At 32.4% G+C, this 27,756-nt stretch overlaps 2 protein-coding genes across 2 annotated transcripts; both read left to right on the top strand.

Moving 5' to 3' along the window:
* Positions 1 to 6,124: 6,124 nt before the first annotated feature.
* Positions 6,125 to 10,471, top strand: LOC113809423 (zinc finger protein 253). The gene is made up of 2 exons (XM_027361015.2): positions 6,125 to 6,166; positions 8,855 to 10,471. The coding sequence occupies exon 2, from the start codon at positions 8,874 to 8,876 to the stop codon at positions 10,029 to 10,031; it is 1,158 nt and encodes a 385-aa protein (XP_027216816.1). The 5' UTR covers positions 6,125 to 6,166; positions 8,855 to 8,873; the 3' UTR covers positions 10,032 to 10,471.
* A 2,789-nt stretch (positions 10,472 to 13,260) lies between these two features.
* Positions 13,261 to 24,016, top strand: rasp (protein-cysteine N-palmitoyltransferase Rasp). Its single transcript, XM_070131961.1, has 11 exons — positions 13,261 to 13,339; positions 16,222 to 16,387; positions 18,524 to 18,693; positions 19,017 to 19,211; positions 19,581 to 19,802; positions 20,030 to 20,148; positions 20,269 to 20,369; positions 20,565 to 20,703; positions 20,965 to 21,166; positions 21,690 to 21,834; positions 22,434 to 24,016. The coding sequence occupies exons 2-11, from the start codon at positions 16,225 to 16,227 to the stop codon at positions 22,544 to 22,546; spliced, it is 1,569 nt and encodes a 522-aa protein (XP_069988062.1). The 5' UTR covers positions 13,261 to 13,339; positions 16,222 to 16,224; the 3' UTR covers positions 22,547 to 24,016.
* Positions 24,017 to 27,756: the final 3,740 nt, after the last annotated feature.

Below are 27,756 nucleotides of genomic sequence, written 5' to 3'. Positions count from 1 at the left end.
TGTTTTTTTCTTTTTAACGGATAGATTATCTTTCCATATTTTAAAGACAGATGTGACATCTATTCGTCTCTCCCCGAACAGCATGCAGAATCGGGAATATTCAAGGAACTGTCCGATCTGAGACAGAAAAATCGTTGGGTTTATTCCGAATACGGTGATAAAGACACATCAATGGAGCTTACTCGACAAGGCGACCACGTCCAGTTCACACTTGGCATATCTGCGAAACAAAGTGTGTCTGATTACTTCACTGAAACAGGTATGGGTGCACAGATTTATGGATTCGTACAAGTGCACACGCTTACGCAAGCCTTCACTGAAACAGGTATGGGTGCACAGATTTATGGATTCGTACAAGTGCACACACTTACGGAAGCCTTCACTGAAACAGGTATGGGTGCACAGATTTATGGATTCGCACAAACATACACACTTACGCAAGCCTTCGCTGAAACAGGTATGGGTGCACAGATTTATGGATTCGCACAAGCATACACACTTATGGAAGCCTTCGCTAAAACAATCATGGGAGCACAGATTTATGGATTCGCTCAAGCATACCCACTTACGGAAGCCTTCACTAACACAGGTATGGGTGCACATATTTATGGATTCGTACAAGCAAGCACACTTACGGAAGCCTTCGCTGAAACAATCATGGATGCACAGATTCATGGATTCGTATAAGTACATACACGTACGGAAGCTGAATGCATCACTTCCCTTAATATTGTACTCATGACATGATTATCTAAAAAATAAAGTGTCACATAACTTCACTAAAACAAGTATGGGCACAGATTTATAGATTCATACAAGCACACGCACGCACAGAAGCTGAGTATTTCACTTTCCTTTATATTCTAGATGTGCGTATACATGAATGTATGCATACAAAAAACGTGTATAACCAGATTAGTTATGTGTAATATGACTGAATATGTAAGTTATTTAATAAGACTGACGAAAGAAAAAGGAGATAGAGAAAGTGGGGGATAGGAAGGGACGGATGAACTGAGTGAGAGAGACAGAAGTGGGAGAAGGGAAAGAGAGAGAGAGAGAGAGAGTTAGAAAGAAAGAGTTTGAAAGAAAGAGAGAGAAAGTTAGAAAGAAAGAGAGCGAGAGAGAGAGTGAGTTGGAAAGAAAGGGAGAGAGATAGAGAGAGTGAGTTAGAAAGAAAGGGAGATATATATAGAAAGAGAGAGAGTGTGTGTGTTAGAAAGAAAAAAAGAAAGATAGTTGAAAAAGAGAATGAGAGAGAGAGGGGGGAGGGGGAGAGTGAGAAAGAACCGGGAGAAAGAATAAAAACAGACAAGCAGACCACCAGGTAGACACGGATATCAAAACAAAGACAATTTCAGCCAAATAATAGAGAAGAGAAACAGTACCAGTCAGCGACCAAGAAACACATACAAAACCGAAGACAATAAAAAAAAACAATAATTCAATCTCAATCATTTTACAAGCATACATTGCTACGTAAAGCGTGATTAATCTTACACCACGCGATAAGGCATATAGAAGTCAACAAGTGTGTGGAATTCATGATGAACAGATTGCAACAGGAACAACTCAGGGAAGGACAAGAAAACACACGAATTTGACATATTCGTGCGTTTTCTTGCCCTTCCTTTCGTTGTTCCTGTTGCAAGAAGTTCACAAGTATTATGATCTTAACAGGTCGCTGTGATTTTTACCTTCCGAGAGTGACGTTCTTGCCCGGACCCACCAGCATCGTCTTGCAGAAGGGAACTCCTATTCGTGAAGCTGTTAATTACAGGTAAATTGCGTTTTTTTATTGTCATCATCAGTGTGATTTCTAATGATAACAATGATGATAATGATAATAATGATAATGATAATAATGATAATGATAATGATAATAATAAAATTGATAATAATAATGATAATAATGATAATGATAGTAATGATAATAATAATAATAATAATAATAATGATAATAATAATAATAAATAAATAAATAAATAAATAAATAAATAAATAAGTAAATAAATAAATGAATAAATGAATAAATAAATAAAAAGATTGAATGATAATATGTATGAATCAGTTATGAAACATTTTCCTATACTGCGTTAAAGTTAAATGTTTTCATTTTCTCTGCGTCAGATTCATCCTGAGTGAAAAGTATTTTTGTCCTTTGTGCCAGAGGTTAAGTCCTTTATCAGATTTATCAAATTTGTCATTCCGCCTAGTAGAAGACTAGAAAAAAACATAGAAAGACTTGTTCTAGAGAAATCAGAGAAAGATGTATATACTGTACATAATGGCTATAGTCATTATATCCTCTCTTTACTTATCCATATCGAAATCCTATTCATACAAAATTTATAACATGCCCCGTTATTTTACAAGTTAAAAAGAATACACTAATATTATTTCCAACATCAACCACGCGTTTGTCAAGTATTTGAGGCCAGGAGATGTAATCAAATGTTATGTGCAGAATCCGTAGAGTTGTGTACGCCGGCCTCTTCGACTACTGGGTGAGCCAAAGCACTGTCAACGCTTCAGTTTGCGAAAACACACCGTCTACTATCACTGTGATGGAGCCCCTTTCATTTACTGCAGTCTCGGTACGTTCTTGTATCTCTGGTAAGAGGCTGCATCATATGTTTGAGAATATATATCGGTTAATACATGTATATATATAATACACACTGGGTGAGTGTTATATACATATAGATGTGTCTGTGCGCGTTATATGAATGACAATAATGATGATAAGGATAACGATGTCGATAAAAAAGGAATGCTATTACTACCAACACTGACGATAATAACGATAATAGAATAACAGTAAAGTTAAGAATGACAGTAATATTGGTTGTTATATTTGCAAAACAACGTAACCACATAATTGCTGTATAACGACACTAACGGAACCACCTTCATAAATATGATGTAACTTCTCATCTTCCAGGGAATGCTAGCCATCTGGGCCTCTGGCATGGCACTCTCCCTCGTAACTTTCTGCGTGGAGTTGGCAGTGGCTAAAGTCACACAGTAGATCACACTTCGTAACTGTTTATTTGTTGGTATATATTGCAATTTTTCTTTATCTAATGATGGATTTAGAATGAATATCTTAAGTGCTTCTGTAAGCTCACCTGTAATTCTCATATAACTGTTTTGCTTACATATAAAAGGGGCAAAATTGCTTTCCGTTTTATCAGGTAACGAAAGGTAATACTTCATTGCACTATCAGACGAAGACGTGAACCTTATGAACTTCTGAACTTCCTTTGATTTGTGCGTTGTCTGTTTATTTGTTTTTGTTGTTGTTTTTCTTGTTGTTGTTGTTGATTGCTTATATGAACGAGAGGCATGTGCGTCCAAAATTATTTTTTAGACCAATTCCCTACAAAGAGTGTTTACTTGTGTTTTGTCTGAGAATACCTTTGGACGCGCTAAGCCTTTGTATACTCTTATCAGAGACGCAGTCAAATGCCACCCATGTGCTAGGTTGATAAGTTAGCAAGAGATGTAACTTTCTTGTCACTAGCGAGTTGTCTTTCTTGTTTTCTTTTTCTAGTGTGTTTTATGTAGCATCTTCATTCGTGTCTCTTCCTTATCCTATTCAGTGATAAAGAAATCACATAAAAAACTCCAGCACAGTGGATTACACTCACGACTAATATTTTAGTAAAAAAAAAAAAAAATCTATATCTGTTCAAAAAGGATTACACAATAAATGAACATCAACGCTTAGCACCGAAACAATATGAAGTTTTAGAACAGACCGACGGCGATTTTAGCACGATATTTAGTGAAAGGCAATAAATACCCTCAAGCCAACACTAATTCACGTACAACTAGATAAATAATAATGTACTGAATGCGACAAATACAAATGATGTTTCAATGTTAAATAAATAATCTGCACGCTATAAGGGTAGAAAGACTGGAAAGGAATATGCGGTGATAATGATAAATAAAAATACTCGGAATATCTCAATGTTACAGGAATGATCTACACGCTATAGAATTATATAATAATAATTCTATAATAATTCTGATCAAGAATATAAGCACCAAGGCTGAAAAAAGACCTAAGACATTATCATACTGTCCCCCTAGAACCCCTTCTTTGTAGTTGTCATGGGTGGGGGGAGGGGGGGGGACTGAGAAACCTCAGACCTCCTCTCAATTAATCGAGCATGGTCTTTTCTTTTCCCCCTTTCATTTTCATTTTCTTCATCCCCTTCTTCTGTTCACTTCCTAGGGTATGAGACCCGGATGAGAGGGTGGCGCTGTGTCCGTCCGTTAGCTCTCCATGCTAACCTACAGCGCTTTACAACCTTTTACATATAATGTATCTTATCATAATCGTAAACTTATTTTTTTTAACCCTTTTCGCCGCAGTATATTATCATTGTGTGTTGTGACCTATTCTTAGCATATCGCTATATTTTAGACACGCCGCCAATGATTTTTGATGACGTGGCAGATTTTTTTCAATACACAAATAAATAAATTATCATTACAAGAGTTACGGTTTATCATATAAACTAATGTACATCAATCATTCTTATATAATTATGTCTTGTCACGTATTTGTCCTCATCATAGCACAATACATGTTATTCCACAAAATGATTTATTTATCACCACTAAATGAAAAAGGGTCAAGTACATTATATTGTAAACTGTAAAAGATAGCGACATTAACACCACAGATAGCCATGGAAAACAGTTACTAACGATAAGTATAGTAATAGTGATGATGATAACGATAATAAGAGCAGAGCATCAAAAATAATCATAATTATGAAAGTAACAAACTGATTACGGCAATTATGATGATGGAGATAATGAAACTTACACTAAAAAGTATATCATTAGTAACAATGATGAAGATAGAGGTGAAAATGATGCTGAAGAGATGAAATATATATTTTTGATAATAAAAATATTGATAACGTTAATGAAAATACCACAACTAATTATATGAATCGAGGTTATTGATAATCTAAATGACAAATGTGACCATAGCACATAGCCATAATAAGACTGATGATAAAATAAAGTAACAATAGTAAAAATGAGAGTAACCAAGATAATAAGAATAACAGTGACAGTAATGATAAGATAAGATTTAAAGATAATCATGGCAATGAACGTAATAACAAAAAGGATGATGATGATAAAAATAATAATCAGTAGTAACATATATCAAATAAAAATAAGGATAGAATGATGAAAAGTGTGATGATAGTAGAAACAATAATGAAAATAGTATTGATATTATAAATGATAATGATAACACTGGTAGAATACTGCTTTACTGTGAAAAGGGTAATGATGTTGAATTTGATAATAATGATAATATAATGCTGATGATAATAATGAGAAGGGGAATAATAACAAATGATAGCAGCAATAACAATAGAATTTATTATAATAGTGATAATGACACTTACAAGGGCAAAGAGAATGATAATAATGCATAATTATTGCAATGAATATACTGATCAGTATGATTGATATTCATTACTAATACAGTCTTCCGCCATTGGCATGATGATTAGAAACAATAACTATGATAATATTATTAATATATCAGAACTTTTTATATTGCGGGAAAGGACCAGCTTGGGTCATCAGTCATATTGTAATGGTATTTTGTAGATTGTGATAGAAACTGCCTTAGATTTTCGAAGATTACGGTACCCAATTTACGATAATAATGGGTACAGTATTGAACGTACCCATGCCAGTTGTAATGTCAAAGTTCACGTTTTGTTTCATAAAGGAAAAAAGTTACTTTTCTTGTTGCGGAATACAAGGAGGTTAAAGGTGTGAGTGAATACTTTAATCTAAAAAATGTGTTATAGATCCAATAGTGTTAACATACTGAATAGTAACGTTCATTAATATTCATTATAATAAATCTTAGTAGTAATGAATGATCAGATACGATGATAATTCCGTATTACATAAAGTATTTTTTTAAATATATTTAATCACCAGTGTCTTTCGAAGAGTTATTTGTATTTACTTCGTAATTTTCAATCTATTTTTATTATTTCTAACTATATTCTTTGCGAAATATGATTATAAGATTAAATAATGCCAAAATACCAAATACGTTTTGACACCTGGAACTATACTCCAAGTTGACATCTGGCGTCTGTTCGCATAGGTAAAAACCTTTGATTTATTTTCCTTTTGTCGAGGAAATTACAAGCTTTTTCTGGCTTGTTATGATACATTCAAGGATTTAATTCAACACAGGCCTTCACTTATTAATTAATTGTATTTTGTCAAGTTATGTTATGGAGAGTTTGATGTACAATTAATTTCAAGGTCAAGGTGACGTTTAACATTGTCTACCTTGAACAATATTCATTCTTGTGGCTTTGGAGAAATGTTAATAGGTATTCTTAGATTTTTTTTTTAGTGTAGCGATAGATATTAAGGTAAACTGTTGGTGTGCATCATGTTAGTTGTCTTCTGAGATGAAAGTGACGTACATATTAGTGCTAATTAATAAAAATTTAACATTTTAATCTTTGATGATCCGTGAGAGGCAATTGAAGTTATACAGTAAAATTAAAAAAGAAAATGAGCTAAAACAGACATATCACAACATAACCTGACACAACTCATAGCCCTGGGGTTCTTAGCTTTTATAAACCGATAAATACACACCTATTTTCTGGATAACAAACTTACCACTATAATTGCAAATAGAACAAAGGGAAGAAAAAGAGATAATTTTTTTTCTGACACAAAGATGCATGAATGTATCAAAGGCTTTATGCTACATTGCTTCTTTGTACCCTGAAGAAGCAATTCAGCGAAAAGTCCTTCGACATATCAAAGATCATCAGCACCAGGTTCATAGATTATACATTCTTCAGACTGGGTGGTCAAGCTGGCTTCATTAAGTTTTAACCAGCCTTTCTTACACCCCATTCAGTTGGTGCAAGGAAGTCAAGAAATATAGACATAACAATTACTTGAAGCATTTATCTAAATAATACCTAAAAATTGTTCAAGAACATAGGATAGATTCCATTAATGGGTTGAAGTCACTCAATGTCCAATTTAGTTATTTTTAACATGGTTACAGAGGACATGTAGTGAGAAATATGATTGTAGAAAAGAGAGAGAGAGAGAAAAGGGGAAGGTACTCCTCTTGACATTGTCAAATTAATGCGTATTTTATTGGATATCAGTTTGTATAAATGTACACACCCACCTGCACCCACTCCCACCTGCACATATGCCCACTAGCACACACACCTGCTCACACACACATACAAAAACACAAACACGCCCACCCACAAACATGCGCACCCACAGAGACGCCCACCCACAAACACGCGCACCCACAGACACGCCCACCCACAAAAACGGACACACCCACAAGCATGCATACACACATGCACATACATATATATGAATACATACGCACACACACACACACACACACACACACACACACACACACACACACACACACACACACACACACACACACACACACACACACACACACACATTCACACACATACACACACACACATACACACACACACACGCACACATATACACATACACATACACCTATGGTTCTCATCCTCTACGCTGTGACTCCCCTCCACATAGTATTTTGTGAATGTATATCCTGCCTCTTAATTTAATATGTTTGAAGTCTAAAACTAGGAAAATGTTAACCATTTCTGGTTGAAAACATGACCTAATAGATGAAAATATATTTTAGTATTGATGTTAAAGATAATGATATTGATAAGAAAAGTAAGGCATGATCTGTACCATCTTACCTATTCTATAGTAGCTTTGTGTATCAGGTTTCCAAGTAAATAAGTAGTTTTATGTTGTGATTTACAGTAGTTTGTACATTTTCAAGAGTATATAATGACTAGATATTTTAATACATTTGTATGTAAATACTATCAGTGTTAAGAGAGTGTGTTGCAAGTTGTAGATTATTTTTAGTGTTCCTCTAAACAGTAAAGGTTATGAACCACTTGCATATACATACAAATACATATGCTTATAAGTACATACACAGGCATAAATTTACATATATAAAGACATACATAAACATATTCATATATATATATACATATATGTATACACACATACACATACATATATATACATATACATACATAGACTTGTGCATATATACACATAAACTCACAAAGACTTCTGCATATATATGCATATAGTAACGTTGATTTGTACATATTCTTGTCAATTAAAGAGTAGACCAGGAGTGTATGAAATGCTTTTCATACACTCCTTGACAAGAAAATATATCTCTAGTAATGGATTAAGCAGGGGACTATCATCTCCCTGTGGCCAATGTTGTCTTTGAACATGTGCCAAGTTGCATCTTTTAAGATTTCAATTTTGTAGTCATTGTATTGGTGGTGATGTATGAGCTGGCAGCAGGGAGGAACATAGAGATGAGGTAGGGGGGAAGAAGTTTTGATGTGGGGATAAGTTGAACTAGCCTGATTGTTTTTTTTTGTCAGCTGCATGTCCATAGAGATGTCCTAATGATAATAGATGAAAAGAAAATATATAAAAGTTAAACAAATTGTCAGCTGAAAGCAAGAGGGATGACAGTAAGATTGAGGTTTTTACTGCGTCCTGCATTCATTTTACATACATTTTGAATCGTTTTGCATTTCAGCATTTTTGTATCATCATTATCACCATTATCTCACCTACAGTTCTATATAAAGTAAAATTATATCAGCATTTATGATTGATTGTGTTGTTTATCTTTGCATTACTAGGGTTGCTCTGAATGTTCTGTTCTGAAAGTTAATATTGTGTTTCTTTTTTACAGACTAAAATAATGCTTTGCAATGGAGAGTATCCAATTGTCCCAAAGGAACAACAACAATAGTCATTGGTTAAGTAATGGGTCTGTGACTTCCGGTGAAGAAGATCAGTCCGACACAAGAGACATGGATTCCCAGGATTCTCAAGATATTAGCCTTGATGAGAAGGATGAAATGCCCAATGCCATGGAGTTCGTCAGTGTAGAATGTGATATGTTCTTGGAGCCAGACTGTGCCTTGGAGACCAGTGATCATGTGGACAGCAAAGAGAGTGACAGCAGAAGCAAGTCTAGTAAGAAGAGTAAGAAATCATCTCGTCGCAAGAAAGGCATGTTGCCTTATATTTTCCAAACAACTCTCATCACAGATCTCTTTCGCTACCGCGGAGTTGATGTGTACAGAAGAACCTGTAAGGATGAACCTTTTGTAAAAATCTACAACCCAATTGAAGGTCTCATTTCCATTAAGAGTGAGGATAGGGGTAAAAAGGAGGGTGAGGAAAAGGGTGTGTTTGAATGCACAATTTGTGGAAAACAGCTAACCTCTAAAACAAATTGGGAGAACCATATGACAATTCACTTTGATGGAGAGTTTTACCATTGTGAGGTGTGTCAGAAAAAGTTTACAGACAAGAAAGCTCTGATAACACACAGAATACTACATATGAATGCCATTGGAAAGCCATATCCCTGCACAGCATGTGGGACAAGGTTTACAAATAGGGCTGCTTTGAAAAATCACGTGCAAAATAATCAGTGCTCAAAAAACATCCAGTGTGAATTCTGTGATAAGAAATTTAGAACTAACAGCCAGTATACGATCCACAAGCGTATCCATACTGGAGAAAAACCATACCAGTGTACCTACTGTGACAAGAGTTTCACTTACAAATTTCAGTACAGCAATCATGAGAAAATCCATACAGGGGAGGGGCTCTTAAAATGTGATGAGTGTGATGCCACTTTCACTCAGAAGCAAACTCTTATTGTTCACAAACGGAAACACACTGGAGAAAGGCCTTTTAAGTGTGACAAGTGCAGTGCAGCCTTTAGGGCACGTTCTTATTTGTGGGCCCATAAAAAGTCACACGTTGGCAAAAAGCCTCGTGAATGTCCTGATTGTGGGTCCATGTTTTGGAAAAGCTCATCCTTAAAGAAACACAGAAAAGCAGAGCATGACTAGTGCAATTCTTACAATAGCTATAGTCTATATTATAGATGTGCTATAATTGTTTACTGCCATTGTATTCCATACCATTTTTTTATTATCATTATTATATTCGTCTATGTTTTTGTACATAGTGCAATTAGATTTTAGAGGACGTAATGGACAGACTTCTAGTTCTCTCAGTTTTTTGTATGTATATTTTTTTTATACTTCTAAAGTTATGTGTAGAGACAGCAGAATATGAATCACATTCATAGGAGTATTTGGTGTATTCCACTACAGTATACTGTGGCAAAATAGGTGACTTATTAGGTAGAATACACTTTAGTTTTTTAAAAGCTAGAGAAATGCTATTATGTAAAATCTTTACAAGATTAGTGTAGATCATGAACATAGCTCTATATGAATATATATACAAATGTATATATTGGAAATATAAATTTTATATCTACGTATTTGTGAATTTTATTATTACCAAAACATTAGATTACAGGTCGAAAGTATGATGTCCAGGAATAAATGGAAGTTAATATAAAGAAAAATGATGGAATGGATGAATTAGTGTCTGAGGATAATATAGCTGAAACACAGTGCCTTTGCTTACAGGTATAGTTGACATGGGATAAAACATTTGAATTTTAACAATTAAAACAAATGTGAAGGTGCCATATATGTCAAAGTATTGCTTATTTATAAAGGTATATTTTTACCTTGTTATAATTTCACTCACATATAGTAAGCTAACAAGTCCCTTAATGTTTTCCATGTGTGAGGGTGCGTGCATATGAATATATAAATACATATTATATATATATATATATATATATATATATATATATATATATATATATATATATATATATATATGATATGTATATATATACATATATATCTATATATATATATATATATATATTTATATATGATATGTATATATATATGAATATATACATATATATATATATATATATATATTTATATATATATATATATATATATATATATAAATATATATATATTATTTATCTATTGTATTTACATATATATATATATATATATATATATATATATATATATATATATATATATATATATATATATATATATATATATATATATGTATATATATATATTGTACACACACATTTATGTATGTATGTATATATATATATATATGTGTGTGTGTGTATATATATATATATATTGTATATACATATATATATATATATATATATATATATATACATGTATGTGTGTCTCTATGTATGTATATACATATATATATATATATATATATATATATATATATATATATATATATATATGTAAGTATGTACAATATCATATATATATATATATATATATATATATATATATATATATATATATATATATATATATATATATTATAATCACACACATGTTTATGTATATATACACATATACATGCAGCTTTTGTAGATATGTACGATCATTGTGTGCCTTGTAACAGTGCAATGGGTGTCACTGTCGGATCTGAAGGGACCCAAGACAGGTAGGTAGTTAAAACAAATTTGTAATTATTTTAGTATATATTCTTTTACCAGTTATCTTTTGTATATGTTTAGTTATATTTCTTGTGCTTTATAGTATTTTTGTAACAACATTATTATCATTATATTATTGTTGTTATTATTATGGTTGTTACTATTTTTATTATTATTATTTTATCAATAGCATTAATATTATGAAGATTATTAGTTTGATATTTTTGTTACTATAAACGTTATTATTATTATTTTTGTTATTATTATTGTTATCATTATCATATCATTGTTATCATTATCATTATTTTTTTTTCTCATCATTATCATTATTTTCTGTTGTTATCATTATCATATCATTGTTAGCATTATGATAATTATTAATAGCAATTATTATTATCATTATCATTATCACTATCTTTATCTTGCACGCCAGTAATTATGGTTTTAATGGTAGTGATGACGTTGAATATTATTGTTAATTCTTTACCGTAACATATATTATATTTTCGTATCTCAAACCAAACTCTTCACAGACTAAATGAGTCATTTTCAGTGAAAGTAGTTAAAGGGTTATTGAAAAGAGTAAATATGTTCAGAATTTGCCATGCCTACTTTCATGTCGGTTACAGAAAACGTGTGGGAGATGGTTCTAAGGGAGACTATTGTGTACTGTTCACATCTTATCTCTTCATTTCCTGTACCTTCATTTTGCCCGTTTATTTTTAATTGGTTGCTTTCTTTCTGTATTTATCTTTCCCGATAGTGAGTCCCAGTTTCTTTTACATCAGCAAATCTTCTACCGATTAATAAAAAAACGAAATTCAAATTCTAGATGATCACGCAGAATTATTAGATATATTTAATAGCAAAGTAAAAAAATATATATATATTCCATCTTATATTTCATATTACCTATATTTAGCTACATATGTGAGTCCAATTGTGTATGCATTTATGTCTACTAAATAATAAAATAGCGTGATATTCTGTTATTGATCATCAGTCTGGCATCTAAAATATAGTCGAACACATGCATAAACACGTATACAGGATGAAGAACAATGGGCACAGATGTTCACCAAACACTTGTACGCGCAGATATTGGAACGCTATCTTTTATTGGGTGCAGACCGCGATATGAAAATATGATGTCACCTCCAGCATGAAACGTCCAAAAGCGTCTTTATGAGAAACATTTATGGCTGTAATCCAGTCACGCCCATTCAGACAGGAAAATAAATGTCCTATTAATCTAGTGGCTCGCTTGACAGTGTCTACAGGTGTAGCAATGTACACATGGCGGGAAGAGGCAGTGGCCCTCCCCACCCCCCTTTGTGCCCTCCGTTGGCAACTGTGGTAACTCGACGTGGCACTCGCAGGAGGCACCACGCATTGCCACAGAAAACGAGGTGCGAGGACGAGGCAATTTTTAAAATAATAATTGATAATATTTAGTAAAGAAATTGAATCAGGTTGATTCCGTTGTTTCTAAAATTGAATTTATCTGTTCAAAGAGCGATGGTAAATTTCTTTCTGTATTTTTTATTTCCTAACAAATGCATCTTACATTAATCATTTCATATGTATACTCACATTCAAAGCCCATAGAATTCTCCAGTTCACAAAGCTTACAAAATCATTACTTTAAAAAATCTAGAACTAACAGTTATTGAATTCGAAAATTAAGCGGAAAGGGAAACCGAGCCAACAGGTGTAACCAACGACAGAGACATGCCTCCTAGTTTGCCTTGAGTGTAAACAAGGAAAGGATACTCGTTCTATCACACTCGCTTATGAGTGAGTTATTTCATGTTATTATGGCCTCTAGATAGACATGGAATCTATCATACAGGCTCTGTTTATAAAGTTCTTGATAGTGGCAAGCGATTTTGGTAAAAACAAAAGTTATTCATGCTAATGAAGACCGAAGACTAGTCATAATTTGAAAAAGCGATTCTTTATATGCGGCATTTACCGTGTGATTGTAGGATCTTTATTGATACTGTGGTTACTTTATCAGTGAATTGAATACAGATGAAAAGCGAAATGATTAATGAACAATGACAGTTATGTGTCAGTTAGTTACGTTATATGTCATATTTATTTTCAGAGGATAGTGCATATAGTGATCATGGAGAAGTAGAACCAATATATTCTAATGATAATTATTAATGCTTTTCTTAATTGACAGTCAGGCTTTGGGTGTAAAACGTATGATGAATTGGTACCTCGATGAAAGGATTGTTACAGGTCAATTTTCTGCCTGTCTTCTTTTGGATGAAAAACAATGTATGCAAACGAAACGGCGAGGGATTCTAAGAGACTCATCTTCTATATACTTCAATCATAACTTAAAATTTACGAAGTTTTTGGACAAGCAAGTGTCTCAGAGCCCGAAATGAATTTACCAAAGGATCTCTACACGGAGATAGATAAAGATAAAGATCGTACTGTTGAAGAACACAGTTAACTTTAGGAAATAATCCCCCAGAGTTAAGATAACCCAATAATTGAATGTCAAAGATAGACAAGATGTGACTCAAGCACATGCCATGGCTTCTATACTTGAACCATTCAGTTAAAAGGACAATAGATATCCAACATGCATTAGCAAGATTGAGCTTACAGAACCACCTTGATTTTCTCTCAAACTATTTAACAAGAAGTTAGTCCAGGTTCTATTTTGCCCAATCTGGAATTAAGGCCCTTTCGGCCAAAGATTTTTGCCGGACTGCTCTTTCAAAATAAAAATTTTGTACACTGGTGTTTATTTCAAGTCATTAACATCACTGGTGTTTTTTAGACTATAGGTATTCAGCACTTGAAAAACTGACTTGGCTTATATCAAAATTGGTTTTGACATACATCTCTGGCAGACAGGAATCACCAATTCCAGAGTGATATCTTGCTGACTAGATGTGATGGAGGTTAATTGGCTTTTGCTGAAGTGCCAAAGGGACTGAGGCCATGCCAGTTACATGACTTCTTTTCTCAGGCAGAATTTTCTTCTTTTTTAACTAGAAACTTGTGGCTTGCACCCATTTATTCTCGTGCACATGATATCTCAAACTAAAGCTTTAATTTCAGTTCATTTGAAAGGCTGTAATGCAACACTCCTCAGCTATTTAATGTTTATTAATTTTTCTCTTACTCTTGTCATGTTATTATAGGATGTTTTTCATTTGATTCATTTGTTTAAGCAGAAATTTGTGTATTTTTGTAAGATATGTTTAGTACCATATTTTTAGGGAAATGTTTCAAAATTATGCTATATTTTAAATATGTATGTATATATGCATATTGATATGTATATATATATATATATATATATATATATATATATATATATATATATATATATATATATATATATATATATATATATATACATAACATATATATATACATACATAACATATATAATCTATATATGATAAACATATTGTAAACATATACAGTTTACATAAATAAAGTATACATACATGTAGTATACATATACATGTAGTATACATATACATGTAGTATACATATATATATATATATATATATATATATATATATATATATATATATATATATATATGATAATATATAATATATATATGATAATATATAATATATATATAATATGTATAATATATGATATATAATATATAATACATAATATATAATATATGATATATGTATATATATAATATATAATATAATATAATATATATATATATATATATATATATATATATATATATATATTTGTATACTACAAGTATGTATACTTTATTTATGTATACTGTATGTTTATAATATGTGTTTATTATATATATATATATATATGTATGAATTATACATATATATATATATATATATATATATATATATATATATATATGTATATATATATGTATATATATATATACATATATATATACATATACACATACATATACATACATATACATATACATATATATACACATACACATACATATACATATACACATACACATACACATACATATACATATACATATATATATATATATATATATATATATATATATATATATATATATATATATATATATATATATATATATATATATATATATATATTATATATATATTATATATATATTATATATTATATATTATATGTTATATATATTATATATTATATATATAAATATATATATATATATATATATATATATATATATATATATATATATATATTTATATGTATGTATGTATGTATGTATACTACATGTATATGTATACTACAAGTATGTATACTGTATAAGTTTATAATATGTGTTTATTATATATAGATTATATATGTTATGTATATATACATATACATATATATATATATATATATATATATATATATATATATATATATATATATATATATATATATGTATGTATGTATATCTATAATGATTCTTCTACCTCATGATTTATTCAAAACTCCAATAAGCATCTTCTGGCTCAAAGCTCATTTCTTGACCAAATATTTGTGTGGTGAGCCCCCTTGGGTTTTTATATGGCTATTATTGCTTGTAGCATGTTTTGAATATGTTAGATCTAGATAGGATTTTTTTATGCCTGTGTTGCTGTGAATCTGTGCTGAGTTGTAGTCTATTGCACATTTTCATGTCAGTTATTTTTTCCAACAGGGGATGCCGCCTCCTGTCCTAGAACCCGATAGACAGAGGTGGCAGCATACACGCAAGTCAGAGCAGCTGTTTCCGTCAATTCCATGGATTGAACTCCTGTTTTATTTTGTTTCATTTTGGTGTGGATGTTTTTACAGTCTTTATAGATTTTATCGAACTTCTCAAAGTAAGTTTAAGGGACTTTCATGTTGGTAGGAATGTTAATGATATTTAAAATGCTTATTTATGTTTATCTATGTGCATGTGAGGAAACTATTTAACCCGTTGATTGATACAGAGGTTGATTGATATCCATACCTAGTTTGACCCCAGTGATACACACACCATTTGATGTCCATAGATCTGTCCTTTTTAAAGCCATGCTGTCCAGGGTTTATTTTGTTTTCTTATTATAGATACTTGACTTTTTTTTTCTCATTACCCTTTCAAATATTTTCATTATGGGAGATGTTAGTGCCACTGGTCTTTAATTCTTAGCTTGAACTTTGTGTACCCCATTGTAGATAACAATTATACATCCCTCCTTCAGTGGGCATGGGATTATTTCCATAGCTGTGGAGTACCTCCATAGAGTTACCAGGGGCTTTGCTATAGTTTCTTTACATTATAATTTTTTTTTTTCCAGGTATGTTATCAGGTCCAGTTGTTTGCAATGTCTTTTATTGCTTCAATAGTATACTTTTTGTTGAACGGTATATAACAGACATGTTTCATTCTTATTAGCTCTGAAATGTTGGTCAGGGTCTGTAATTTAGGTGCACTAAAAACATATTCATATTGCTCTTTCAGTCCAGCCATTTTCTTCAAGCCATTTACTAAGGTACCATCATTTTCAAGTGGTCTAATGTCGACTCACTTCTTTAATATGTTGTTAGCATTAGAGTAGAAATACTTTGCCTTTTTTTAATAGCTTTAAACTACTTCTAACCAATATTCTATTTCCTTTATGTCAGATATAATCCTACCTTTTATGTCAAGATCATTTGTCATATTTAGTTTTCTTACTGTATTCTTCTTTTTCCTCAACAGTACTTCTCAATGTCATGGTATAAGATTTTTGTCTTTTTTTTGGGGGGGCAACCATCACTTACAAACATTTCTACAGGCATCATACAGGTTCATCAGCATATCATCAGGTGTTTGTAGAGTTTCATTACATTTTTGTGCTTCATGTAATGATTTATATGTCATTTCCCAGTCTATTTGGTTGAAGTCCAGTGATTTAAGACTGTTACCTGCCTCTCCTACTTTGTTTTCCTTACGTCCATGTTTTCCTATCTTATCGAATGTAACTGCAATGATGTTGGGGTCTGACTGAACTGGATAGTACAATGATATGATGTTTAGCTCCTCTCCCATACAAACAAAAATAAGGAAAAGGATGTTATTCTCTCTTGTTGGAATTTTGATAATTTGATTAAGGTAGAAAACCTCTTCAAAATCTAGAAGCAACTATGCTCATTCTTTTTATCTTGAGAAGCATTTGCTCCTGATTTGATTTTCTTTGCATCCCGGTCGATGAAGGGAAAATTAGTCTCCCATTTTTGTAATACCTTGAACCTTTGCTGTTTTGATATAATGACTACCAACATTTAATGCTTCACTTAATGTCCTTGGTCAGTAATCCTAGCAGTTCTATATACATATACATAAATGAATGTTTGTGTGCATGGGAGGGGGGGCGTATGTGGGTGGGGTGCATGCGTGGGTGTGTGGGTGCCTGCATATGTGTGTGTGCATGTGTTTGTGTGTATGTGTGTGTGTGTGTGCGTTTGTGTGTGTGCGTGTGTGAGTTGAGTGGTAACAGTAATAATGATGATAATAGTGATGATAATGATAACACTAATAATAGTCATAATAGTTATGATAATGATCACACTAATGATAATGATAATAGTGATGATAATGATAATAATGATAACAGTATTAGTAATAATGATATTAATGATATTACTGAAAAGATGATAATGGTGATATTGATCGTATAAATGATAATAAAAATAGGTAATGATTATAATAATGACTAATAAGAATAATGATAATAATGATGATAGTATTTGTAATAATGATAATGATGAATGGAAAAACATTACTTACTTCAATAAATCTAGTTTGTGTATTGTGGGTTTTTCTACCAGTAATAATGATAAAACTTTCATGTGTGTGTCCGGTACGATCCTACTGTAACTTAAAATTCTGTTGAATAAGGATGTGCTCAGTATGCCTTTACCCACTAAACCACAAGAAATCCTTACCTAAAGATTTATATATTGCTGCTTTAAAGATGGTATGTACATTACAGGATGGGGCCAGTATTTACCCGTTACACCCATAGAAGACAGTTGGTTTGGCAGTCGGCAAGACCAGACTGACTTGGAGTGGTATGTGTGGCCGCCAATAATCCTCAGTTATGCTCCTTGGGCATTTCTCCACATTGTATTAGCTCAACTTATAAGGAGGTTTTGCCCACAGGTAAGAGTGGCTGTTGTTTACTGTACAGAATTTTTGGCTTTTAGGACTGATTTTAGATTTTGTACTTGTTATTTGGTAGTACATTATATTTGTATATATGTATATTTTTAGTATATATGAATCAGATTTGCTGAAATATTGCCTTGAAAAGTGCAGTTTATGTTTGCATTATTCCAGAGAAAAGGGATCTAACTGATTTATCAAGAGTGATTAGTGTACATTTAGATAAAGCGGGATTTGATATATATTACTGCATTTGTTTCATAGGAATACTAAACATAAGAAGGAAGTTGGAAGCATAAAAGCTTTCTCTGTCTTTTCAGCATCTTTGTCGTTTCTACATCGTATTTAGTGTATACATGATCATCCCGTTGATAGGGAGAGTCGGCACAGGCCTCTGTTTCGCTGTGCCGTCGGTCATGTTTGTTGTATTACTTACAAGGAGCAAGGTGATCATATGGCTCACCTGGTGCCTGATATTAATCCTCTTCAATACACAGTTTTTCATCAGCTATCTGGTAAGTTACTCTATTATTTTTACATTACTATGATCGTCAATATTAGTACAGTAATACTATGTATAATGATAATAATATTAGTTAGAGTGATACAAGAAGCAGTGGCAGTTATAGTTGTAGTAGTGATAATTTTTGTTGTAACATTATAGTAAAGAATCTATTAGAGTGAACAGGGAATGTATTAGTAGCATGTAAAAAAAAAAAAATGTTAGTTCCATGAATAATAAAAGTTCATCATTTACTAAAAGAGATACATTCTGTATTGATTATTCCCACAAATTTAGATTTATATTTATTCAGAATTAAGACTTATTTTATTTGGCTATATTTATTAGTGTTAGTGTCTCATCCTCCTTTCTGGAAATTCAGGAATCGTGGGTAGAAGACATTCCAGAAGGCGATTACAAAGTCTCGGTCATGGTTGCTTGGATCATCCTCCGCAGCTTGAGCTTTTGTCTGGAAGTTTGCGACACAGACCCTGAAGGCGTGCTGAGTCCGTTGCCCCTCCTTACCACACTCTTGGGGTATTGCCTCTATTTACCATTTGTGTGTACTGGCCCATACATGCCTTTTACAGACTTTCAAGCAGGAGTGAGTGTCTAAATGTTTTTGCCGTATCTGCTTGAAAAAAGTAAATGAATAATAGTATATAAAAAAAAGGATGGTGCTATATCACTAAATAGTGTTTCATGATTTTATATATTTAAGAAAAATATTATTATTATTTTGTTTTATTTTTTTTATTTGTATTTTTATTTTTTTCTGAAGGACTATTATAAAAGGCTCTAGTTTTGTACATTTTTCTCTCCTTCTTTCAGCTCTTGCTTCCATACAAAGAATGGACACTGAAGAGAGTTCTCGGTATGGCTCTTCAAATAATAAGATTTCTGTGGTGGATGGGTTTCACTCAGACTTTGTTGTTCCACTTCTATGCCCAGTACGTATCACAAATCATTTTCAAGTAATATTACTGTGGATAGAATTTTGAAATGGTTGAGTTGTATATGCGAAGAAAGTTACATATTTATGGTTGGTGATGAATTTTAACTTTTTTCAGTTCATTGCATTTCACGCCGGAATTAGTGAGGAAGATGACTTCGTGGTCAATGGCAGGCTTTGTGTATTTTTTAACTGCATTTCTGCAGCTGAAATATGTGGGTGAGTATTGTCTATGAATTGTTCTTGAACTAAGGAATTACTAAATATGTGCCAAATCATATATATAATTTTGTGATTTTTAGCTCCATATCTGGATAAAGTGATTTATAAGCCAAATAAGTGACTAAATTTTTTAGTGAAGAAAAACATAAATGTCTGTATATATATATTTTTATGTTTTCTTTTCTCTTATAGTGCTATATGGACTGCCATCTGTGATAGCTCGTGTGGAAGGCTACGACCCTCCCAGGCATCCCCGTTGTACGCTCATGACATACAGATTCTCAGATATTTGGAGATATTTTGACCATGGCCTTTACCGTTTTATGCTAAAGTATGCCCATTGTTGTTCACTCCAAACTTTCTTTTCATTTTGATTTTGAGCATCACAAAAATGTGGTTATTTTAGAGTTAATGATATCAATTGTCTATCATAATCTCTTTTTACCAATCTATAATGCAAGATTTATTGATATTATCTCTTCAAGTATATTCAAATACTTCATCTGCTTACAGTACATGCACTGAGGAGTGTTAAAGGCGGTATGATAAAAAGTTAACTTTCAGTGCTACCACAAAGGAATCCTCTTTCCAGGCACATCTACATACCTTGGGTGGGAGCAGATAACAGCTTAATCAGACAAGTACAAGGGACAGCACTAGTGTTTACATTTGTGTATGTTTGGCACGGTGTATCAACGCAAGTCTTCTGGTGGGCGACTATAAATTTCTTCGGGGTATTTGCAGAAAAATTGGGAGACAGTATTTCCCGAATGCCAGCATATGAATCCTGGGAGGTATGCATTTCTTCTTTGTGCTCATTTGTTTCTTTTTTATAGCACCCACCCCCCCATTTTTTTCTAGTCTTCCTTTACTTCTACTTCTTCATCTTTTTTTTTGTTCATGCTCTTCCTCCTTCTACTTATCCTCTTCTTCCACCTCCTTATCTTTTTTCTCATGCTCTTTACTCTTCTCTTTTTCCCACTTCAGAATGAATATTGGGCCAACAATGAGATTCATTAAGATCCTTTTGGATGATACTCATAGTCAAAAAGTAAATTTTGAATGAAATATTTTTTTTTAACGGAGGGAGTGATATCAGTAGTACTGAAGAGGATAATGACACCAAGTTTAAAAGATGATAGTCCTGTTGGTATTAGTGATATGAAAAATGATGGTTATAACAATGATGAAAAGGATGGGATAATGATTGGTATGATAGGAGTAGGAAGAATTATGAACAGTATAATAATGGCATTAATAATAGTGATACAAAAGAAAGGATTATTGGCATTTATAAAATGTCTCTTGAATCCACAGAGTCGGTGGTTCCCAGGCTCGTGGCAGCGTCGTCTGCATGGGTTGGTGGCTGTGTGCCTTTACGTGCCATCTCTTGCCGCTCTTACTATATTTCTCTCCAATCTTGAAAATGCATTTGCTATTACCACAAGAATATTTATATCAGGTAAGTCTATGCTGTTTATTTTGTTTTAAGGATGTTTTTATTTTTTTGTTATTGTGTTTGTTGCAAAGGATAGCAGTTTATAAATTCACTTTCATACTTCTTTTTAGAGCCTTATGTAAGCTGATAATTATTTCAGTAGAACTTGCATGCTGATTTAATATATAGGTTTTCTTCTCTTCTTCTTCCTTTTTGTTTTAATTTTGCCACACTTGACTTGTATTAGATGTATTGGATAAAGTATATCTTTAGTGTTTACTAACCTGTTTAACCCTTGCCTTTTCAAGACTAATTTTTTGGATTATTATTAATACACTATTATTACTTTCTGTTATTGTTAATTATGATTATGTATGGTAGTATAATTTATTCATTAGATGTGAGTATTTAATATCAGTATGTCAGAATTTTTTAAAAGTCTTCTTTAACTTATTGTAGAATTTTATCTGCCCTAATGAATGCAGTTTGTTTTTCTCATATTTATGACTGATAAAAAAAAATTGTGTTGTGTAGAGATAAATCTAAAATGCAGATACATTATGTCTTCAAAAGTACTTGTATTAGTGCATCGCCAACTTACACAATTCATTATGAAATTTCAGGGTTTCCTGAATGCACTCTCAGCACCTTCTTCTTCATGTTCTGTTTGGGACAGTGCAGTATGGAGCTTCAGAACTGGAAGATCAGACAGAAAAATAAACATAAATCTAGTTAGCACTGATAAAAGTAATACTAATATATATATAGCCAAAAATATAACTGGAGGTGATATGAATTAATATTTTAGTCACTGTAAAGTTAATAAGACAAAGGGAATGTGTATGAGTCAGGTGGCAGAAAGTATATAGAGGTATATTTTTAATATATATCTATTTTTCTCAAATTTTATTGTGATTTGTAGGAGTTGTCATCCCTTTTTTGGACGTGTGCAGATAGCTAGTTTATTTTTTATGGTACATCCTTGGTTGTGTTTGCTTGTTGGCGTATGTGAAATTTAGAGTTAGCATGTTCTGCAAACTAGAGCCCAGGTGAGGAGGAATAATAAGTAACACATTTTATGGTGCTCTCTTGTTTCCACTAAAAGACAGAAAAGGTAAACTCATTTTTAAGTTGTGATGTTGATATACAGACCCAACACTATTGGTTTACTTAAGAAATTTGATTATATTGTATCACCATTAACAATTAAGGCCTAGTATGGGAGAGAAATTGATAGATTTTGTCACTTTAGTGCAAGGAAAATCAGTTAATATTACATCCTTTTTAACCTGCTGTTTAAAAAGTAGAAAGAAATGTGTATATTTATTGTCATCATATATTATTTCATTTTGTTATTTATTTTTTACTGATTTATTTATTTTATTGGTCCTAAAATTACATGTGCAGTTCAATTGATTTCAGCATAAGTTAGAAAATCATGTACATGAAGTGAGATTAGTGCCTCAGTGTATAATTTTAAAAGATAAGAATCTCATGCACTTTTGCTGATCAATAATCTCAAAGACTTTTATTTAAATTAAAGCTAATTTTGAAAGAATTTCTGTGACTTATGATTATCTACTTCAAGTGCAATTTAAAGTTTAATAATTTTTTTTGTATGAGCTTTGTTATTACATCTGTAATAAGATTTAGATACAAGGGTTAGATATATGAAGTTGTGTAATAAATGCATGTATATTTAATTTTGTCAGTTTTTATCATTTTATTTACTCTATTTTTTCCTGTATGGTATATTTACTATGAATATTGATTGATGAAGAGTAATTGCCACAAAATTAAAAACAGGGAACATAATATGGAAAGTTGCAAAGGTAAAACAAGGATATTTTTCCTGTAATGAAATACACTGTATATTACTCTCTAATACCGATACATTGCAATATGTTTTTAATACTATGTTTTAAAGACTGATTGGGATCACAGATCACGTATTACTAATGACGTTGAGGACGAAAATGTATTTTAAGTGCATCAAGAATTGTGCTCAGAACATGGAGAAGAAAATAGAGTGGGTGCAATATCCTTACTACTCGTGTCCTCAGTGTGGTTATAGGTTGCTCAAAAGGATTCATTGTCTTTCAGTAGCAAGAATTTTCTCATTCACCATCATGTCTTGTGACCATAATTGTATTTCAGATGATCTTGTATTACTACCAAAAAAGCAAATGAACTGTTGTTAGTAAAACTGAGGTTTATTATACAATCCCTCTTTGTTCCCCACTCATGTTTGAAATGCTTTTGAAGAGCTTTATTTTTTTTAAGGTTATTCTTTGAGGACATCAGCATGATTGAATTTTAAAATGTGATTAGTTTCTAGATATTGACAAACGAGACTAAATGCTTTTGTAGAAAAGGTATGAATGAGAATGAACATCTTCACAATATGAGAGATATTCATTCTCATTCATAGCTTTTCTACATTTGTTAACATGAATACAGTTCACTAAATGCTTTAGGCACGTCTGTTAGAAAAGTGTTTTATGTTTTTAAGGTCTATTTATACTATCAGTGTCCACCTGTGGTGTATTAGCTTAGTATTAGTTTGTACCTGGAAACATTAACATCCAGAGCACCATTTCTAACCAGGTGGTTAGTGAGTGGGTAATATGCTTGTATGTGGACAGCTATTACCTAAAGTCCATTTGTGTTACTAGAAAAGTCTGCATTTAAAGTGATATGTGATTTTCATGTCAGACATTTCAGCTTATGAAATGGGAAGTAAAAGATATGTTGATATTATAAAAAAAAAAAAAAAATGATCTTTAACCCATTACCGCCGGTATATTTTGAAACTGAAAATAAAAGATTCCGGGCGGCTACAAAATCGGTACGCAGGGTTGGCCCGGACTGTGGCCCATTGCTGCTTCGGAGCGCGAGCCCTGATACAGCGTCACACTGGCGGGATGCCCGGCAATGTTTATTTTTTCGGATGTCTCATATGTAAGACACCCGTCGTTACTGGGTTGAATCCCTTTGATTTTGCATTTAATTGCTTATTTTGTACCATATCTGGGACACATAGTTCATAATTGTTTATATTATCTGGCACAGCAGTGCATTATACTCAGCAGTTGCTCAGATACTTAATAAGCAGGCATATATTCAGTACAATTTGCAGTCTTACCACTGCTTAATGGTCTATATTATGCTTCACTACCATGCTTAAATACTATCACAGGTGGAGGCTGGTATTTTTATAGGCCTTTATTCTTGACATTCAGAACATGTTATGTATTTACAATAAAAGATGTATGTTGGTTGAGTATACATGTTGTTACAGCTTTCAGAGGACCCATTTCAGTCTGTTAAGAGTTTGATTGATTTTAATCTCATCCCAAGATTTAAAGACAGTTTATAGAAGTCCATGCTTGCTCAGTACAAAATAAAAGCTGTGAAGATGAATCTTTCTCTTTCTTTACATAATTTTAACAGTAAGTTCAGTAGCTATGTAAAGGTTATTAATTCCTAATAGACAGTATATGGCAATTTTTGCAGTCAGTCTTGCTACCGGCATGTGTCCAAAATCTGGACCATAAGTTAACTTGAGTAACAACTCTCTTGAGTATTTGGCTTGAAGGCCTGGCTCACACAACACATGTATGGTATCAAGACTCCTTGCCTCCCCTTTGCAATCTTATCATCAATTTATCTGCATGAGCATTTTTATTTTGTTACCATTTCCAAGGTCTGTGTTATTTGATATGCTGTATCATGATGCACAGATTTTATGCCATCTTTATAAATACTCTATAATTTGGTGCAATAACAATGATAATGTTTTGTTATTTGTGTTATTTTTTCAATTTTTTGTAATATACAAATTTCTGTAATAACCCTGCACTGACCATCACAGTGGGCAGGAATGAGCATGGGAATAGTGTCATTCCTAGAGCCAGCACTCTTCCACTTGTAGCTTATAGATGGTACATTCCAGACTCATTTGCCAATGGTAATTAATGCAAGAGCCCCTTCCAAAATGTCCACTGTATATAATCACCCTCCAAGAGCTTAGTAAACTTGCAGTGAGTCATTCCTGTCACCTCTGCCTTCAGCCAAATTTTTTGTGATGCCCCAGCATTCAGTCAAATGTTTCCTTGGCAGTATATTCATGTCACCTGCCCCTTATCTAAATTTTTATCATGGCATGATGATCAAGTCACCTGGATCCAAAGGGGTTAAATGGGATGAAACAATGCATAAAGTGATTTTACCAGCTCTTTTTCCATTGTTTTATATTTGGCCATATTTTTTGTTCTTTCCAATTACTGTTGTGAAGTTTTGTTTTTGGGATTATCTTTACACACAGGTAGCTCCTCATGTTCTCAGCCTGAATTTCCCTTTCCTTGAACATTTGGGCTTTTTTTTTCTCATCCTATTAATATTGATATTGTTATAAATAATATTTATGACAATAAATCAATAAAAGAGCAATGTTGTTGTAAATCAAGGAAAAGGTTGAAGGCAAGGTAAGTAGGACTAGTAATATACTGCTTGGTGACTGAGCACTTGTGGAAGCATGTAGTGTAAATACAGTTATCAATACTATCCATATAGTTGGGGGTTGGAGATCTGGATTGTTCAAGTAAGATCCTACATAAGTCTCACAGTGCTATCATTGGTTTTGCTGACTGTACCCTGTGATCTAGCATGTGTAGTAAAAGGTGAAAAGACAAGACTCTAAGGCACTGGACAAACCAAGTGTCACTGTCATTCAGCTAAATTGATAGTATTAGGGCCTTGAAAACACATAGCTTGGTTGGTCGTTCTATAAAGCAAGTTCTGGTCTGCTGCCCAGGGTCATCAATTACACTATCTGGGTATGTAAAGTTCTATTGTCATCTTTGCCACATATGTGCCAATTGAACAGGACCTTTTACCAGATCCCTAAACCTGGATCTTGGTTTTGCTCCTCTAGACCCAAGGGATTTGGACTCCTTAAGTACATCAAGAGCTGCCAGTAGGATCTCCAGAGACTCGGGTAAGATAGAAATGTCAACAAGAAAATCAAGGTCAGTATTGATATTATCCAGTATGCTATGTATTGACTGATTGCTAGCTCTACCCATTTTCTACTCCATACAAATGTTGAAAAGCAGTGCAAAAAACAGCCCTGGCTGACTCCTAAGTTTATAGGAGGAAGGTAGACATACCCCACCACACCCTATATAACACTTTCAGTAACTTGCTTTTAATCCAATAATCTTTATCATAGTTCCCCTAAGTCTAAGGATTTTGCAGTTACATATGATACACATTTTGTAGGCAATGGACATTATGTTGGTCAGTTCTTGCCCACTACCCCACATTTTAAGCCAAATATTGGAATGTTTGTTAATTTAAACTTTCATATATAACATTACATCAATATGATTACATTAATGCACACTTGCTCATGACTGTGATGCAATAATGTGAACATATCAATGCTTTTGGTATAGACAAACTAATAAAACATTTAACAAATGCATTTTGATGTTCTTTGATGTTTACAGAAGGGAAGCATATAATTTACTTCACTAGTAGATTGAAAGTCACCTTCATTTATTCTATTGACTTTGTTTCCCAATGAAAAGCTGCTTTATTTTTTTCTTATTCTTATGTACAGTGTAATTGCTGGTCAAGATAGTTGTGCTAATCTTCAAGGTGCTCTTTGTTTTCAGAATACATTTACTGCCAGATTTACCATCATTTGTGGACTGCTTGGGCAAATTGTGGATATCTTTTTATATTAATTTACAAGTAAGTTTTTTATAGGAGTTAGAATTGACCTTTGTATTTTGTCCATAAAGAATAAATAACTTTTTTAAATATTAAAAGCACAGCAAATTACTTCTACTTATCTCTTTTATTTTGTTTTCACAGAAAGTAACTTGCTAGATTATATCATAAAGATTGAGACACTGTGTGTGTGTGTGTGCGTGTGTG

This window comes from Penaeus vannamei, chromosome 1, assembly GCF_042767895.1.
Source record: "Penaeus vannamei isolate JL-2024 chromosome 1, ASM4276789v1, whole genome shotgun sequence".
NCBI lineage: Eukaryota > Metazoa > Arthropoda > Malacostraca > Decapoda > Penaeidae > Penaeus > Penaeus vannamei.
Note: the sequence above shows the minus strand (reverse complement) of the source record. Positions and strands in the feature narration are given on the sequence as shown.

Coding starts and splice junctions, on each gene's coding strand:
- LOC113809423 (XM_027361015.2), top strand. CDS start 8,874: ATGGAGAGTATCCAATTGTCCCAAAGGAACAACAACAATAGTCATTGG.
- rasp (XM_070131961.1), top strand. CDS start 16,225: ATGCCGCCTCCTGTCCTAGAACCCGATAGACAGAGGTGGCAGCATACA. Junction 16,388..18,523: donor ATTTTATCGAACTTCTCAAA/GTAAGTTTAAGG, acceptor TGTACATTACAG/GATGGGGCCAGTATTTACCC. Junction 21,167..21,689: donor CAGCATATGAATCCTGGGAG/GTATGCATTTCT, acceptor TTGAATCCACAG/AGTCGGTGGTTCCCAGGCTC.